Source organism: Tyto alba, unplaced genomic scaffold (assembly GCF_018691265.1).
Source record: "Tyto alba isolate M040663 unplaced genomic scaffold, T.alba_DEE_v4.0 Super-Scaffold_2, whole genome shotgun sequence".
NCBI lineage: Eukaryota > Metazoa > Chordata > Aves > Strigiformes > Tytonidae > Tyto > Tyto alba.
The window spans coordinates 74,504,024-74,521,904 of record NW_024881282.1 but is presented as its reverse complement, the minus strand read 5'-3'; the positions used below and the strand labels follow the sequence as shown (position 1 = coordinate 74,521,904).

Sequence of the window (17,881 nt, the reverse complement as noted above, 5' to 3'; positions counted from 1 at the left end):
GAACTCCAGCACAAGCACTGATTTGGTGTTGCTATCAACTGCCCCAATAATGAGTACTGTCATACCTGGCAAACACAGTACCAAATTGGTGGTGTTATCTCTAGAGATTTTATGTTAAGTAGGGATTACCCAGTATTTGCCTATGAACAAACAGGTTGCTTTGTTAAGATCTGTCAACATAATTTATCAGCTCTGAACAGTGTGAAGATGTTGGGCATATGATTTGAACACAGCCATGTCACAGTAAAACAAACTGCAAACATATAGGAAATCTAGCTCTGTCAAAGCTACCCTGCCTGAGGCTTTCATGTTAAAGAAATTGAGTTTTAAATGATTACAGGAAATTACCAGTATAAAAAAATTAACAAACGGACAGATAAATTAAGTAATTTATTTATATACTTAGGGAGAGATTTACTCACTTAGAAGAGCTAAACAACTGAGAGCTGCAGCTTGTAACTTTGCATTTTCAGGATAAGTTTTAACAGCCTTCACAATGACTTCTGGAACCTTGTGTAATACAAGGATATTGAAAAAATTTCCTGAAAATACATATGATATTAAATGAATATAAACACGTATCTAGAGCTCTACATATATTTAGCATAAATTTCTCAGCACACAATGCATAAACTGTGTAGCAAACGTTGAATTTCTTATTACAGAGCTTGACACAACAGCATTTTATTTGTGGAAAGAAGACATCAAGGATAAAAAAAGTTGGGGTCTAGGTTCTTCGCGCTTTTTTTTACAAAAGACTAAAGCTTAATGCAAAATTAACTGCACATTGTCATCAGAATAAGAAAAATACAGTCACTGTATCACTTGCAGACTTCCTGCCAGGAAGCAAATGCAGTTCTTTCTGGTCTTGAATTCCTGCAATGATTTGATTTATCCTATCAAGCAAGTGGTTTAACCCTGGTTGTCTCCCTGCTTTTGCCCTCCTCATTAAATAGATCAAGGTCAGTATTATAAATACAGAATACGTACATTCTGGAATAGTAGAAAGAACTACCTTTTAATGCTAAACATATCTAAAGCATAACTTTTATTATAGGCTGTACAATATTTTATATTGGAGGTTGAAAATAAGGAATTCTGCAACAAGCAAGCAAATGAAAATAACTTCCCTGTTTATTGTAAAAACAAGTATCATGCATAAAATAATACAGCAAAACTCTGTAAAATACAGTTTGATAGTTATGGTTTCTATTTTGATATTCAATTTTGGTCTTGATTAGTAAAAATGAGAATCACACTAGCAATGTGAAAGGCCAGATTATAATCTATATCAATGTTTCTCAAATCCTTCAGATGATGTACGAAACTAAGAAGTCTTCCATATTTGAGCATCAAAAATATAATTACATACAGAAGAAAAGCTAACCTCATTTCTTTCTCTCAGTTCTGTCCCTGAGTCCTGTAGGTGTTGACTACCTTCAGTGTCTAGTTTTTTCACCAGAAGATAAGTACCTCTCCCAATGTTTTACGATTCAGTTAAATTAGACCAAATTAACAGAATGTTTAAGAACAGACTTTAAGGTATGTCCTTTACAGATTCATCACTCTAAAATCCCGGCCTTAACATCTACTACAGGTGCAACGGGAAGCAGTATTTCTCTTCTTATCCTGCAGTAGTGTGGTCACGTTGTACCAGCATTGCTGTTTCTGCCATATTTTAATAGAAATAGTATGTTCATGTAAATACATTACCTTGCAAAATTAGTAATCTTAGGCTATGTGATGAGGAATTATGTTGGACTTGTGGCGGGCCAAACAGGTATCAGTCAGTTAAAATTCTGGTGACAGTCAAATCTAGGGTAGTCATTACCAGATTAGTAAGAATACATGACAGTGATTTTGGAAGCTAGTAGATGCTGACTTTACCATTTCACTGACAATTAACATGGATTTAGGAAGACAGTGTCCATCAGAATAATCTGGTAAACCACACTGGCTATATGGAAATCTTCCAGACTATTTCCAGGAGCACCCAGCAATTTCACATCTGTTTCCCTAACTGCGTGATGCTGTGGACACCTCTTCCCATAACCCTCCTGAAGTGGCTCCTTATTAAGATAAAGGGCAACTGTTATGTTGAAAGAAGAAATGGATCTTGTGGTTGCTTTACTGCCACTACTGGTCAGCATACACACATGACAAACACGTGACTGAAACCAGGCTAGTTGCACTTAGGGCAAGATCAAGGCACGGCAACAGAGTTGCTGTGTCCCCGCAAGTGCTTGGTTTCCTTACCTATCTTCACTTAGCTTTGCACAGGAAACCATTCAAGGGTAACACCTCTTCCCAAAAAAATGTAAATAGCACCTCAGTGGCCACCACATGGCCACTTGAAATTTTTATTTTGCTTTCTGAAGGCGAACTGGAAGTTGTTCTGGGTTGCACTCAAGTTTGAGCCGTATTTTCTACAATATCTGCATGAAGAAGCGAAAACAGATGGTGAAAGGATGGGACTGACTTGTTTAAGGAGAGTCATGAACTGGTACTAACATCTGCAGTAGCTTCAGGCCACCACCTGCAAGAATTTGGAAATCTAACTCATGAGAAAGACTTTGCCTGAGTCCCTGATGAAGAACCGGCCATGGAGTCTGGCAGCAACTCACCATCTTTCTGTATGCAGCAGGGGGAAAAATATATTTATTTTCATTTGAACTTCCTATTATGTGGTCCTTGGCAACTGCTCAGATCAGCTATTTATAGTTGCAAGAGAGAGCACAGAGCTCCTGAGAGGCCTAACAACTCCCTTTTTGACATTGCCATAATTTCTCTTGATGTGACACTAGCCCATGTAAGCCCAGACAACCAAAGTACTTTTCCCCACACTAAGGGAAGTCCAGGAACCAGTGGTTCTTTCACTGCTGCAGCATAGGGGGCCCCAAGACAGGCCCCATGGATGGGCAGGAATGAAACATAGGTCTCTGAAGGTAAATGCATTCCAAGGAGGAAAAACACAGTCTTGGAGAATACCTCACAGGTAATTCAGTAGCACAATTTTTTTCTCACCATTCAGCAATGTCACTTCAAAAAAAAAATCTGAAAGGAATGTTCTTCCTTTCTACAGTAACTTTATATAGAATGTAATCTATTGATCTCCCATTCTCACCCTATGCTTCTCCCACACTTATGTCTCAACCTTTTCCCCTGCTCTAGTCTTTTATGGCGGCTTCTGTCAATGTTACTAATGTTTAACACAAAAGCATAGGTATGAGTAGCCAGTGTTACCTCAGTATGTTTATAGCATTAGAGACATGCAACTATATACCACCCTGAAGATTATCTGGAATAGTAGTTCTCTTGATGCTTGTAACACTTGCTGTCAGTTAACTCCAACTCTTTCAGTCAGATTAAGTCAACCATAAACAACTTTGTGGACTTACCCAATGTGAGCTTATGCAACAAACAGCAACTCACTTCCTGAACTGTTTCACTATTGGGGAAACTTTTCATCATTTCCACTATAACATTGTAGCAGCGAACGTTTCCAGACATGAGCACTTCAACATTGCTGGCTAAAGAAAGAAACAGAAACAAAGATTTCTTCTTAAGAAAAAAACGTCATGTTTACTGCATTCTAATTTAGACTTTATTTAAATATATTTATTTAAAAAACTGGGCCTATGTTTCAGTTTTTGCATTACAACTTGAGAGAAAGGTGGCATTTTTTCTTCTTGGTATAGCCATAGAAGACATTAATGACCACCAACACCTGGAAATAATTCATTAAGCTCAGAGTTCATATTTCTGGATTCGGTCCGTTCTGTCTCAGGCCATGTAACAGAAACCTCCTCACAAACTATTCTTATGTAACATTTTTCTTAAAGCTGAACAAATTGTTTTATAAATATTAACTCAATCTTATAATTGGTGCTTATAACATGAGTGAGATCAGGTAAACATTGTACAGTATTTCAGTAATATTCCCAAGGGCATACAATTGAGAAAAAATTTAGACATGTTTTTTTCTAATAGATGTCATTTATTTGATTTAATCATATTTTTCTAAGTTTTCCTTCTTTTTTTTTTTTTTTAGGGGACAATTTAGCAAGTTATTCTTTTCATTTAGATTAGTTCTATCATACTCCTATTGTGCGCTGAGGGTACAGAAATATTCATCTAATGCATCTGCAGTATTTTAAAATTCATTGCAAATTCTGTATTTCACAGGACCATGGCCAGACAGCTTCTGAGTATCTCCAAGGTTGGAGATTCCACAGCCCCTCTGAGAAACCTGTGCCAGTGCTTGGTCACCCTCACCTAATTTACTGCTTATTACACAGGCCAGATAGAGAAACCAACAGGACATTCACATGAGCCAGTAAAAAGAGAGAATGCATCATTTCCTACTGAGGACAGAGTGATCCCACATGTAGTAATTTAAGGCAAACCAGCATCATGGTACTTAAAACACAGTGTATGAAAGCATCCTTGTAGCATGTCCGTACAAGGTAAGAGACAGATTATGAACCAAAAAATCCTTGACAAAATTGTGGCCCTAGTGAATGAAAGGAAGTCCTGTCACTGACTCCAAGGAAGTCAGCATTACTCTGCTAAGGTCTATAAACTTTCTTAATCATTCTTTCAACAGCTTGGCTTTCCTGTATACGATGTAATAGGAATATTCACAGACGTATTATTAAAGATAATTAGACTTTTTAAAGCAGCAGGAAATCTTCAAAATAATATATCTCAGAATATTAAATGATACTCTGTAAATTGAAAAAGCAAGCTCTGAGTGGGAAGCATTTCTGAAGCATTCTATTTGATAGTGAAGAAAGGTACCTTTCAGAATGCTTTAATTTTACTACTGGGTAAACTAGAGTGGATACTTACAGTGAATGATTTCCTACATGTTGGTCTTGAAGGAATACATTTTCTTGCATATATTGTGGGGTGTCACAGACCAAGACTATAAATGCTGGCAAAAGTAGCCTAGCATTGCACATTCATGTGCAAGCTATTTCTGCTTCTCTGACTATTTTAAATCTTTTTTGTCAGAAATGAGTGTTAACCCCAAAATAAATACCTGCTTTAGAGCAGGTCATTGTCACACCCTTCTCTTGTTTTGCTTTGTACAAGTATTTACTATTTTAAAAAAGCACTTAAGATCTGGCATCTTCTTCCTTAGAAAATGGCAGTAACTTCTGGGCTAGGGTAAAATAAAATTATTTCTGGCTCAAGGAATACTTAACTTTTTAAACACAAACTGGAACAGCAAGAAATTTGAGAAAGAGAAACTACATAGCTTGGAGTCTGATGAAATGTGGGACATTCCAGTCTAGTTCTTTTTTTGTGACATACATAGAGCCAGCACACTTATAGAGCCAAAGAGGATGTATGAGCAATGCTTTGTGAGGAATCACATCTGCAAGAGTACATTATGTACCTCATGGAAGACATGGAGAGCAGGACCCTGCTCTGTGCTTGCCAAAATTGTGACCATCAGCAGGAAGCTGACAAGAACTGTCTCTGTGTCAACAAGATCAAATTGCTGTCAATAAACTGACACCAATCATCAAGCACATTTCTCAGGACCTGATTTTGCCCACAACAGGGGCTGCAGTTATCAGAAGGCAAGACACAATGAAGACATTTTCTTCCAGTCTTATCACACAACACCTGAGGACACTGTAAGACTCTAACGTGTGCAGTGCTACCAATGCTTCTCATTGCAGCCACTGATGAATGATCAGAGGGGGGTGTCTGAGCCCAGATACCTTTTCTCAGCCCTGGCCATTGGATTTGTGTGGGTTATTTTTCCCCTGTGGAACAGCCTCTGCCAAGAGTGTTCTTTACTTGCTACCCAAACTCACTGCAGATTTATTTAGTCAATAATATATCTTATTTTTCAAGCACTAAAAAAAGACAGGGCAGGGTCTTGAACTTTGATCTCTTCATCCATGATGAGCATCTTCGTTACCACTTATTCCAAGCAGAAGAAAGTCTCTTTCTGTTCTTTATGAGATATTTCAGCTTTATCAGAATGGCTGAATATGAAAATTTCCCATGAAAAATTACATCAGTATTTCCAAAAGAAATCAGAGAAGTGATTTGTCTGGCAACTTCCAGTCAGTTCTCACTGTTTTTTTACAATTACTGAAAGATTACCACAAACTGAGGTGAGCTGAGGCACACTCCAGGAGATGAGGAATTGAAAATAACTTTCAGTAATGTACTTACATGGACCAGCTAAGGAATGTAATGAATAAAGTGCAGGAAGAATCACCTCTTCTTTATCTGGAAACTCTTTAAATACTTTCAGTATGATCATATGATCTTTGCTTTCAACAAATTCAGTCAGCTGTTCTTCTGGAACTAAATTGAAAAGCAAGAGAGATACATTATATTTGGAGGAAATAATTCATATCCTGGTACAACATGAGAAAAGATAATTGTTTTTATCAAGTTTCCTTATATTTATTTTCTATGTTTCACAGAAATAAGGTACTCTCCACACACATCATCCTCCACAGTTATGACTCCTTTTACTATAAACTGAGCTACTTTATAAAGATCTTTTCCTAGCCTACACTTTATGTAACTGAGTTCTGACTTTTAAATGCCTCCCTGTGAACCAGTATTTGAAAAAAGTCTTTCAGTCTTTTTTACATAATGAACTTAAGATATTCCTCATCAAGACAGTATATAAGTGAAGGAAAGGCTAAGCATACAGTGAAAACAATTTGATAGAATGCCATTTTGCATACTCCATGATTTTATTTCATTTCTCAACTTTTTTTTTGATAATGGAGTTCTTTCCATGAAGACTACAGCCTTGCTTTAATAATATCTTACCTTCACTGTAATAATGGCTTAAGGTTTTTCCATCCCTGCCCCTTGCCATTTGTGCTGATATACCTGCATGGCCATGCAATGAACCAGAGAAGGAAACTGATCCAGGTTGAGAAATAATTACACATTTTCAATTTTAAAAGCAGAATAAATTTCTGAATCTGGTTCAAGCTAAGGCTAGGCAAACATTCACATTACAATAACTGAAGACAAGATGGCTCAAAGGCAGGAAAAAATAGCTAGGGGCAGCCTATGAATTTGTTACATTAGCACTGACATCAAGAAGAAGGTATGCAGGTCTGTACCTGGAGCAGTCTGTAGATCTGTAAAAATCAGGCACTTATAAAAAGCATGCACAGAAAATCTAAGAAGCTCAGACTTTTGCGGAGACTGAAGAGAAAACACAGCAAGACAAAAGTATTTAGGGAGAGTGGGAGAGGGGAAGGAACACAGAAGATAATTCCAGGCACTCATGTGTGGGAGGAAGACATAGAAAAAGCAGTATAAAATGGTGCTAGAAAGAAAAAAATCTGAAGAATTGGAGACTGTCTTTGAAGCAAAGGAGTACAGTGGACATGGCAGGAATGCTAGTATTTCTCAACATTTATTTTGAAGCAAGAAACTAAATGCAAAGCAAAGTTGCTACAACAGTGGGACTTCTAGCCATTACCCATGCAGTTCCTGAAATTTTTGCAGAAATTTAATAAATGGTGACTTCGTTTCTCAGAAGAAACACAGGAATATCATACAGATACATACTCACCTCTCAGCATTGTAAGGATCAAAAGCAGAATCACATATTTTTCTTAAGTGCAAACATTTTGCTTTATTTTAGAATTGTTCCTACGTTACTAAAATTTGCCAATCTTTAAATAAACAATTCTGGGTTTTGAGAATTAAAATCAAATGTCACTACTCTGTTTCAGTGTTACTAACATTGAATACAATCTTTTCAGTCAACTCTAAAGTCAGAAATGAAGAGAAAAGTTGATTTTTTGAAAATTTCATATTCTTTGCTCAAATTTAGAAAAATATGATATTGTTTGGAAAACCTGTTTTGTGATAATGCATTCAAAGAACAGCCAATACAGAAAACAAAATTTGGAATGCAAGAATTCATTCACTGCAGTTAAATGAACACCTGCAGTCCCCTCCCAACTTATACATTTTCTAACCTAATAAACTGCAAGACATAAATACCTTTCTCAAAAAGTTTGTGTAATGCTTTACATCCATGTTGCTGTACATCTTCATTTTTAGGGAAGGTGTGCATGGCATTAAATACCAAAGAAAACACATCCACCTCTTCCTCCAAGAGCAGGAAAGCAATCACATCTGAATAGCAGAAGAGATTACACGTTGCACTGATCAGTTCTTAACATTTTTACTGAAGCAATGTACTTAACCATTAAAATCCAAAATTCTTTAACATTGTCTTTAGAATTTACTCTGATAGTTCAAACCCAGGGTTTTGTATAACACATAAGGATGATCTCTCTGAAGGTAATATTTAAAAATAAAACTGAAATGTTCTAAAACATTACTGTCAACAAGACAGTTTCCTCTATCCACTCTTGCTCCCACCTTGCACTGCTTTGGTAATTGTCTGATCCCTCAATGAGCCAGTTCAACTCACTAAACTGGTAGAAAATTAACCCATCAAAAACTCCCTTTTTGCAGTCACAGCAAGCTGAAAAGTCTCACTTAGAAGTAAGGTAGGTGGAAGAAAGAGGGCAGGACTACATTGCCTGAGGAAAACAAGAGGGGATTTGAAATGCACCTGTCAGCTACAGTGAATCATGAAAACAGACCATCTGTATCAGGAAACCCTACTCTCACTCTCAGCCATTTGTTCAGCCTGAAACTGAACTAAAAAGCCAATCTCACTGTTGCTCCTATGACGTTAAAAAATGCTGAAAAAAAATATTACTCTCTCTGTAGCATGTGTAGGCAAAAAAGATTCATATTCATGACAATTTTTCAAGCTTACAGCAATAAGAATAGAATTCTTAATGCCCATTCCAGTGTTTCAGCTGCAGATTTTTTTTTTAATTTTATTTAAGAGAAGATCTTTCTATATGGCATTCACACTGGCTTGTCAGCTCCAGCTATAGTGCAATTCAAGTTTACAGACATATAGAAACAAAGAATAGCATGAGATTTTTCTGACAAGGTATAATTTCAAATATTTTTCTGAAGTAAGATAGCTGAAATGAGAGTTTAATTTTGGTTAGTGAACTGCTGAGAAGAGTCAGGAATAAGCTGTTACTAAATGTATAGTCAACAGTTTAGGACCCTTTATGATACCCCACAACTAAAAGAAAGAAGCTGCTGGTTACAGTTACCCACTAATAGCCAGATTTTGCTATTGTTATTACTAATCACACAGTGTAATGCCTTATAACGAGACCTGTATTACCCAACTTCAGCAGATAAAAAGTTAGGCATCCAGTCTAAGCTAGTCCTCCAGACCTCTCTACAATCAAAAGGGAGAGGAAAACTGGTTCAAGAGGGAGAGGAAAACAGGTTCAAGATGTAACTGGTCTTATAAAATAGACAAATGAATAGCATGAACCATCCTCTTAAAGTGCCTGTCTCACTCTACTGCCTACAGCAGAAGCTTGGACTTTAGCTTTAACTACTTAAAGTCAAGTCTAATCCTTAGTTTGTAAACAAGGCTGATTCCAAAACCTGTTAAAATCGATGGAAACATTCCTATTCTATTAATAATTTGTGCTAATATCGTATGTTAGCTCGGATAAAACTAGCAGAATCTCTCCCTTAGGGTCTCTTTTTAATTTCAACAGAAGATCAAGTACCTCAGCATCATGTGAAAAGTCATCAATACCTGGTAAGATTAGGTCTCTGCAGAGCAGAATAACAGAAATGTCAGATGATTTACTGTTTTCAAAAGTACTTACCAGTACTAAAAGAAGCAAGTCAGTATGTCACCAAATTTATACTTCGGTAAGAAGAAATAAGCTCTTACTTATTCTACTTAACTACTTAGCAGCAAGTATTTGTGTCTATACTAATAATAAATTGGCAAAATTAACCGGCCATGTTAGTCACAGCCCCATAATTTGGAGAATCCTTTCTACCTGGGTAAAAAAGGTGCAAAACAGTACTCTTATTGTTTTGTATACAAGTACAAATGACAAGTGACTTTATGGAGTAAACCAGAGAAAAGTAAGGCCCAACATGTACAGTCACACACTATATCACAGTTCTGTGTTTTAAACACTTAGACAAAGTAGGAAAGTAAAGTACACAGTACCTGACATGAGGAGTAGATTTAATGCTTTCAGTCCTATTACTGAGAGATTTACATTTCCTTTGTGGACTGTAAGCATTTTAAGAATCTGCCTAAAAATTAAAAAAAAAAAAAAAAGGTAAAAAGACTTACGGCTAAAGAAATATCAACATATACAAAATTTTATCAAACATTTACTTTATATCAATTGTACTTTATTTTAAAATTAATTAATTATATATATTAATTCCACAGGGGATAAACTTCATTTGGGTTGGAGCAACTCTACAGAAAGCAGGGTTGTGGAGTGCAGCAGACCGTGGACAATATGGCACTGTTCTGTTTGTTGCAAGCTAACTTATAGTGAACGATCAAGGGTTTGCTGGAAGAGAAGCAGCAGTTTCACAGCTAAAGAACTTGAAGAGCATCTTGAAGAACTCTACCCTATCTAAATTTTCACCATTCAGCACTTAAGTGATGCTGGATGAATCATGAAAAAGAAACATTTCGTAGACTGCCAATTGTATAGCTCTCACTTTCTGAGTGGCCCAACTTGAGAACCAAGGATATTAAGCTCTCAAATGCTGCATTAGAGTCAACCAGAGTTGAATATTTAAACAGAGAGCCAAACAATGATAAGTATTCTGAAAACCCCAGGGCATGTATCAAACCAGGTTCTCAAAAATCAATTGATAATTTGAACATATTTTGCTCAAATTATCATCTGTAAAACAGTGACCACAAACCCATAACACCTCAGTAAATAAAATTTTAAAAGCTCTATACAATACTGATGAGCACTAAGAAAAGATGAGAAGAAAATAAATAGGCTAGTTTTCACATAAGGAAGGTATCACTAATGTACAGTAAATAAGGCAGTGGGCTGAACACTGAATGATGCTGATGACAGAAAACAAATAAGCATTGATTCTGCACTGAATGAAGCATATCTCAAAAGGGAGAAAACCCCCCAGATCGTATAAATGAAAACTAAATAAGAATGGATAGGCTCACACACACACAAAAAAAAAAAAAAAAACAAAAAAACCCAAAATGCAAGAAAACTTCATTTTTTCGTTTTCATGATTTTGGAGAGCTTTGCAATCTTAATAATATTCAAATGTGAGTCTTTGTATATTTAATATCTAATAAAAATGGATTGTGCAGTAGTTTGCCATACCTTAACAGATATTCTTGGCCTGTCTTGAAAAACGAAGAGCAGCACTTTTCATACAAATTTAATTCCCCAGCTCTAGCAATTATATTGTTTGTGTTACCAAAGTCTAACTTTATAAACTAGAATGAATGTATCACTGGTTTATTTCTTTTCCCTTCATAGTATGATGTTGCTAGTTTCATCTTCCTCTGTTGTAGCACTACTTTTTGCAGCTATGCTGACCAAAGTACACATAAGAGGCAAAGTCTGATGGGAGATATAATATCCTTTAACTTTTGCAAGATAGGAAATTCTAACAGTATCAGTCCAATAAAAGATATACTGTCTGTTCATATAAACCATGTTTTGCTTACATCCTTACGCTCTCATGAACACAAAACCGAGACTGAAATCTAGGGTTAGTCAGAATACTGCACGGGATTATTTTAAGAATGGAAAATAAAATCCAGTTAAACCCAGGAGTTTTTTTCTTAAACTAAGAAGAGATACCTCACTGAAACTTCTGTATGCACACTTTGGACTTACAAGTCTACAGATAAAGATAGATGGTGGCATTTGGGTTTTCATTCCTGAGGCAAATTTTTGTCCCAGCACACAGCCCACATGTATGGGCTAAGTAGTAGGGTAATGAATCAAGGAAAACAAAGAGTCACTACAACCCTTTACTCTGCTTTATGCTTGTGATTAAAGTGTTTGAGTCTCTAAGCATTTCTAATGTACTTTATTGTGTGGTTGCACGTGTGTGTGCACATGCATACATAGGTAGAAACTGTACATGGGGGGAAGATTCCTTCACCTCTTTGCTCCATAAGAGACTGTGACTTTGACTTCCTTACTCCTTACACCCTTCACAGATGGAAAACCCCAATGAGTTATCAAATGCTCTGAAGCTATTACACATCTCTCCCTTGTCTACCAGTGACTTATGATTTCTGCTGTGGGGAAGGAAATCTGCTGTGGGAAAAGGGCATTTTAAAGAGGGTGATTTGTTTCAGGCAAGTGCTAATGTACAAAGGTATTAGCTGGCTTAGTATACTGTAGGGTACAATGACCACACATTAAAGCATGTCTAATGCAAGGAGAAAATTCCCTGCATCTACCATTTCATTTCAAGTATAATCAAGGGTGAGGGCATAAAATATTCTAAAGCTCATCTACTGTATAAGAGCTTAACGTAAGAGATTACAAAACATCTCATGAAGTCTCTTTGAGCTTGTAGAAAGCATGGAAATACATTAAAGGAATTTCCTTCCTTTCTCCTCACAGTGACAGCAACTATTTAATTATTTATAACACTGTCGAGAACACCTAAATCAATACTAAACTACCATTTGTAAACACGACTGTAATGTGGTCAAGTTAGCTCGTGGCTGAAAGACAAGAAACAAATGCTTTTTCTAGCTTAAGATTTCTTTTCTCCTAAAATAGTTACACACACAAAAGTGAAATTCTCTTGCAAAAAAAGAATGACCTTTTCTTCTCTACCATAACTGTTTCCTGCCTTGCTGCAAACAGCATGTAGTCAATATGGTGCTGATGCACTGCAGTACTGGTCCAATCCACCTACAAGAAACCTGAGATATAATTTAGCTGGCTTGCTCTGCCTTTGGCACTGACAGAATGTCTGAGCCCACTCCTCCACAGCAAGGAAAACTGTCAAGATGTCAGACAGTGATACACAGTTGGCTAAAATACTGGTAGTAGGAAGGAATCATGTACAGTAATGCTATCATCAGATCTTTAGTGAAGTTTGAGTTTGAAAAGGATGCTCTGTTCAACAGCACACACAGTGTAGGCTCTGAGGAGGCTATGGGAAAGACCATCCCCAAAAGAGTAAATTTTCTGGGACCCAAGCATGAACAGCAATATCTCTAGCTCTCAGAATAACAATGTCAATTAACAAGCCTTCAAGCTGCTAAAGAAATCGTAACTAGCTTCTACAGCTTCAGTTCAGTTATTTCTTTCTCATGAAAAGCAATCAAAGTAACTTTTGCTTTCTAACAAAAATTGTCAACACTTCTCTCAAAGGAGTTCATTCCCCTACTGACCATGTACACTAGCCCCTGTAAACCAACCAACAAAACAACCAACCAACCAAAACCCCACAAAACCAAACTGCATCTTCATGCAAATGATGTTACAATAGCAACCTTTCTAAGGAAAGGGTATAGTGAAGACTGTAAAGGCAGTGGCAGATTCATAGGGGAGTTCTAAGACTGTAGCTTCTTGCAGTCAGTATCAGCCCTGACTGGGGCAATCTGTCCAAGTGAGAGAACACCAAACCAAGCCCTTCTTCCCCATTTGTATCATGTCTATATCTATAGTTAGCATTTGTGCTTTGGAACAACTATAGAGCTAACCTATGTGGGTTTTCATCCCATCTAACCACAGCCATCCAGAAACCAGTTGCTTAGGCTCCCTCAATGGTTAATGGACAGAGATAAGCAAGTCCAAACCACACTTTGCTCCAGGATAACTTACTAAAAAGATAGAACGAACCATCCTCTCTGAAGGTAATTGTGTCCACTGACTTCACAAGTAGTTGAGATGACCAGTTTAAATACTTAATTTTTAGACAATAAGAATAGGCGTGACAAACCCCTGTCTTCTTGACTAACGCTACTTTAGGCTGGTGGATATAATTCCTCATATTTGGAGAGAACACACACACAACCATCCAGGTAATAAATACTGCATCTGTCTATTAAAATGGAAAACCTCGATAACGACAGAATCCCAGCATCGCTGAGACTGCCAGGGACCTCTGGAGGTCTCCTATGCCAACTCCCCTGCTCAAAGCAGAGTCAGCTAAAGCTGACTGCTCAGCGCCATGTCCAGTCTGGTTCTGAATATCTCTAAGGCTTGAGACTTCACAACCTCTCTGGGCAACTTGTTCCAGTGTTTGATTAACCTCCCAACAAAAAGAAATAGAGAACCAGTTGCTTGGGTTTTTAAAAAATATTTATGTGGAATTTCCTATATTTCAATTTGTGCCCACTGCTTCTCATCCTGTCACTGGGCACCACTGAGAACAGCCTGGCTCAGTCGCCTTTAATTTCTCCCTCAGGTATTTATACACACAGATAAGATCCCTGCTTGCATTAGTCTTCAAGCATTTAGAAGCTGATGTAGTAACATTATAAAAATACATTTCATTGCATATATATGCTGCAATGATAACCAAGCATTCCAGAAGACTCTTTGCATACAAAATACTTACTGGTGAACACCCAGTACTTCCCAGTCCTTCCCAACATCCTTAGGAGCTATGTTCTGTAGAGTACTTGGACAAATTTCTATTAATTTACAAAGAAGTGACCAACCCATCTGTAAAACAAAAATGCAGCTATTTTAGAACACATTGTTTGGAACTTCAATGTCATCTTCTAATATTATTGGCTTTTGGAAGACAGATTTTCTGAAAAGTTATCTAGCTAAATTGATAAAGGAAAATTAATTAACACGAGACAAGACAAAAGGTGGAGGTAAAACAGATACAATAATGATTCTGAATGCATTGCTTGTAGGAACACATTACTCAGTGTGCTTCAGCATTGCTTGAGGACAAAGAACACACAGTTAAAAGAGATGCTGACAGAGAGAAAAACATGATGTGATCCACACTATATCATCACGGGCCAAGGAAGACCACTGCACTAATACAGGTAGTCCAGCTTTACAGAAGAATGGGTGTTTCCATAAGAATTTGCCATTTAATTGCAAATTATAAAGAGAAAGGATATGGTTTTAAATGTGTCCAATGTTTTAAATTAATTTAAATTTGTATTAATTTAATTCTTTGACTTTTAAACATCTCTAAATAATGCCAAACTCAAAAAATGTTCCTCTTTGCTCTTCCGTATTGGAGAATTCTGCTGTGTTACGAATACCTGCAGGCTGATATGATTGGGCTTTAGTGAGGATGCAGTAAGCAAAAACTGTACAAAGGATAAACTCATGAGCAAGAAAATCCTGCTGTATTGAAAGAGAGGAAGCAAACTGAGAAATGTCAAAGGTCAAAATGAAGCACATTTTATAAAAAGGAATTAAAACAAGACATAAAAGTTTCCTTGGCCATATAAATAGAAAGAAACAAAAATGTGGAAGTAGGCCTGTGTGCTTTAAGAATAGGGTCAAGACAGAAGATATTCTAAGAATGGCTCAAAAACTATATGCGTAACTGGATCAGTTTTCAGCAGAAGAGTTATGTAAAGCAAAGGGGTCAAGACAGGACAGCCAACAACAGGAATGTAAATGGCTACCTCCAAAGAGTTTAACAGCAAAGTTCATGGAAAGTGCATGATCTCTAACCCTGCATTTACAAGACCAGAGACATTAAATTGCAAGTCTGGTAGTGTAGACACCTATAGGAACAGCAAAGAATTGAATCCAGACAACTTTCATGACAGCTTTGGTAAGTATGAAAAGTGATGTAGCTCCCCAGAAACTGGAATTCTGCTTTTATCTTTCACATACTTGGTTACATGGGCCATGTTCACACTACCTGCAGTAGATTTGTTTCTGTTTCAGTTTAGATTTGCAGAGCCAAATGTTTTAAACCAATTACAACCTCAATGTCTGCAGATTGAGCTTCACCATGAGCCAACGTCCATGCCCTTCTCTTGCCTGGATAGCAAGCTGGCTTGCTCTACGTGCGACTGCAAACCAATTACTATGGACATTCAGGAAGATTAAGATTAGGCTGGTCTGTGCAACTGAGTCCTGACTAAACATAGGTGCAAAGAATAGTCTTAGCAACAACCAGTCCTCCCCAAATGAGGATATGTAATTACCTAAGTTTCCATATTCCAAGCAAAACACAATTTAGCAGTGACAGTCAATGTGCACAAATTTCAAATCTGCATGGCAAAGACATTGTAGAGCTGACAGTTAGTTCTTACACTGTGTATTGCTTAGAAAAGATTTTATTTTATATCCCATTTCATGCCATCCTAACTGTTCTTGTAAAATTTAGAATCTAATGAAGAATAGCTTAGTGGCTTTAGAAAATTCCTTTTTGTAATAGAACTGTTTCTGATGAAAATTATATTTCCATTAAACATTTTTATGTGGATTGTTGTGATTCCAAATACTGACAAACATTTATAAGAACTGTGGATCCAGAGAAGACCAGTGGATACATCTGATCTGCTGACACGTGGTATAATTTACAATATCTAAATCACAATCTGAGATAACAGAGAGCTTATTATCTGTTTAATAATTATGTAAGAAGGTAAGGGTCTTACAAATAACAGAAATCCTCCAGGTTACAGGGAAAGAAAAAAAAAAAAGAAGTAAATAAAGGTGTTCTTGTAAACACTTAAACAGGTCCCTATACACAGAAACAGTTGGTGGCAGCACTGAAACTCCGTTATTTTTATATCAGACCCTTTTCATTTCTAGCATGCAATGAATTTATATTACATTAGGTCACACCTTCTACGTGCGACAATAAAGCTCTGCTGACTGCTCTTCAGTCACATGTAAACATATTTTGCTCTAGAGCTTCTAAGCTGCTCCAATCATTGTCAGAGTAACTGCAGAAAGAAACTACCATATTTAATTAAAGATGCCTATTTTACTTTAAGGCACTATTGACATTCCAGCCTAGTACCCTTCTGCTTCTAAATAAGCTTGCAGGGTTTATGCCTGTAGGATGATTTACACTGGTACTTGCAATATTGATCTATTAAGCAAATTTACTCTGTACAAGTCAGTGGAACAGCAGCACGACATGATGCTTTGTGACCAGTTAAGGAGGGGAGAGAAAGATAATCCTCACTTTGGTTATGTCTCTTACTGTGTTTATTTTCTTATGTGAGTCAATTTTATTACAATGCCAAAAGAAAAAGAAGTTGGTTAATCCATTTATTCAATGAAAATTCATTAGCAGTGTAAAGAGATCACACTGAAATCAGGACTACATTACTTCACCACTTCCATAAAGTGAGAATTGTGTATTCACAAATACTGTAAACAAATAACAGTGAATGAAGCAAGAAGACAGAGGTCTACTAACATATTGTGGATGTTTGTAAATATGATAACTGAATGTGAAGGAAGTGCTGCCTATGACATTTTATGAGGAACAGGATTTGAGCTTTGCACTGGCCATGAATTTCACACTTTAACACAACATAGTAATGCAACAGGAGTTCCAAAAATTCTAAAATTAAACAGTGTACAACTGCAAATGTAGGCAGACAGAAGATTAAAATTCATTTTAAAATTCTATACTAAATCAGAGTGAGGCATTTTAACACGCTTAAATGAAACTTAAACAATCACCATCTTCCTTATGCACTTCTAAGAGTCTTGTGCTATCATTTCAGACCTGCTTCAGTTTGCGGTTGGACTTCCTATTTTTTACTTGCTAGTCTAAACTTCTGGGCAGTGGTTTTGTAAATTGTTATACACATACTATGCTTTATCCTGAACATAATTGCTGATTCATTCTTCTGCATTTCTCATTGACCTGACAACTGTATAGTAAAATAAGTTAAAACTTCAGACTGAACAAATATTTAGTCTTCAAAGGAAACCTGAGATCACTGTTCTTCCAGATTAATCACTGCACAAGTACAATTTCATATTTTAATCTGAATTTAATGCTTTTGATCTCTAGCTAAAGTCTACTA

The 17,881-nt window shown here is 36.7% G+C and overlaps 1 protein-coding gene across 1 annotated transcript in view; it reads right to left on the bottom strand.

The window, feature by feature from the left end:
- The window catches only part of LRRK2 (leucine rich repeat kinase 2), a 69,121-nt gene that overhangs the window by 49,837 nt on the left and 1,403 nt on the right, over nt 1–17,881 (bottom strand). The window contains exons 3-8 of the mRNA XM_032996283.2: nt 14,461–14,567; nt 10,088–10,176; nt 8,011–8,145; nt 6,199–6,333; nt 3,399–3,530; nt 423–542 (exon numbers count right to left, since the gene is read on the bottom strand). Of these exons, the coding sequence (XP_032852174.2) occupies nt 423–542; nt 3,399–3,530; nt 6,199–6,333; nt 8,011–8,145; nt 10,088–10,176; nt 14,461–14,567 (718 nt within the window). The remainder of the gene's footprint in view (nt 1–422; nt 543–3,398; nt 3,531–6,198; nt 6,334–8,010; nt 8,146–10,087; nt 10,177–14,460; nt 14,568–17,881) is intronic.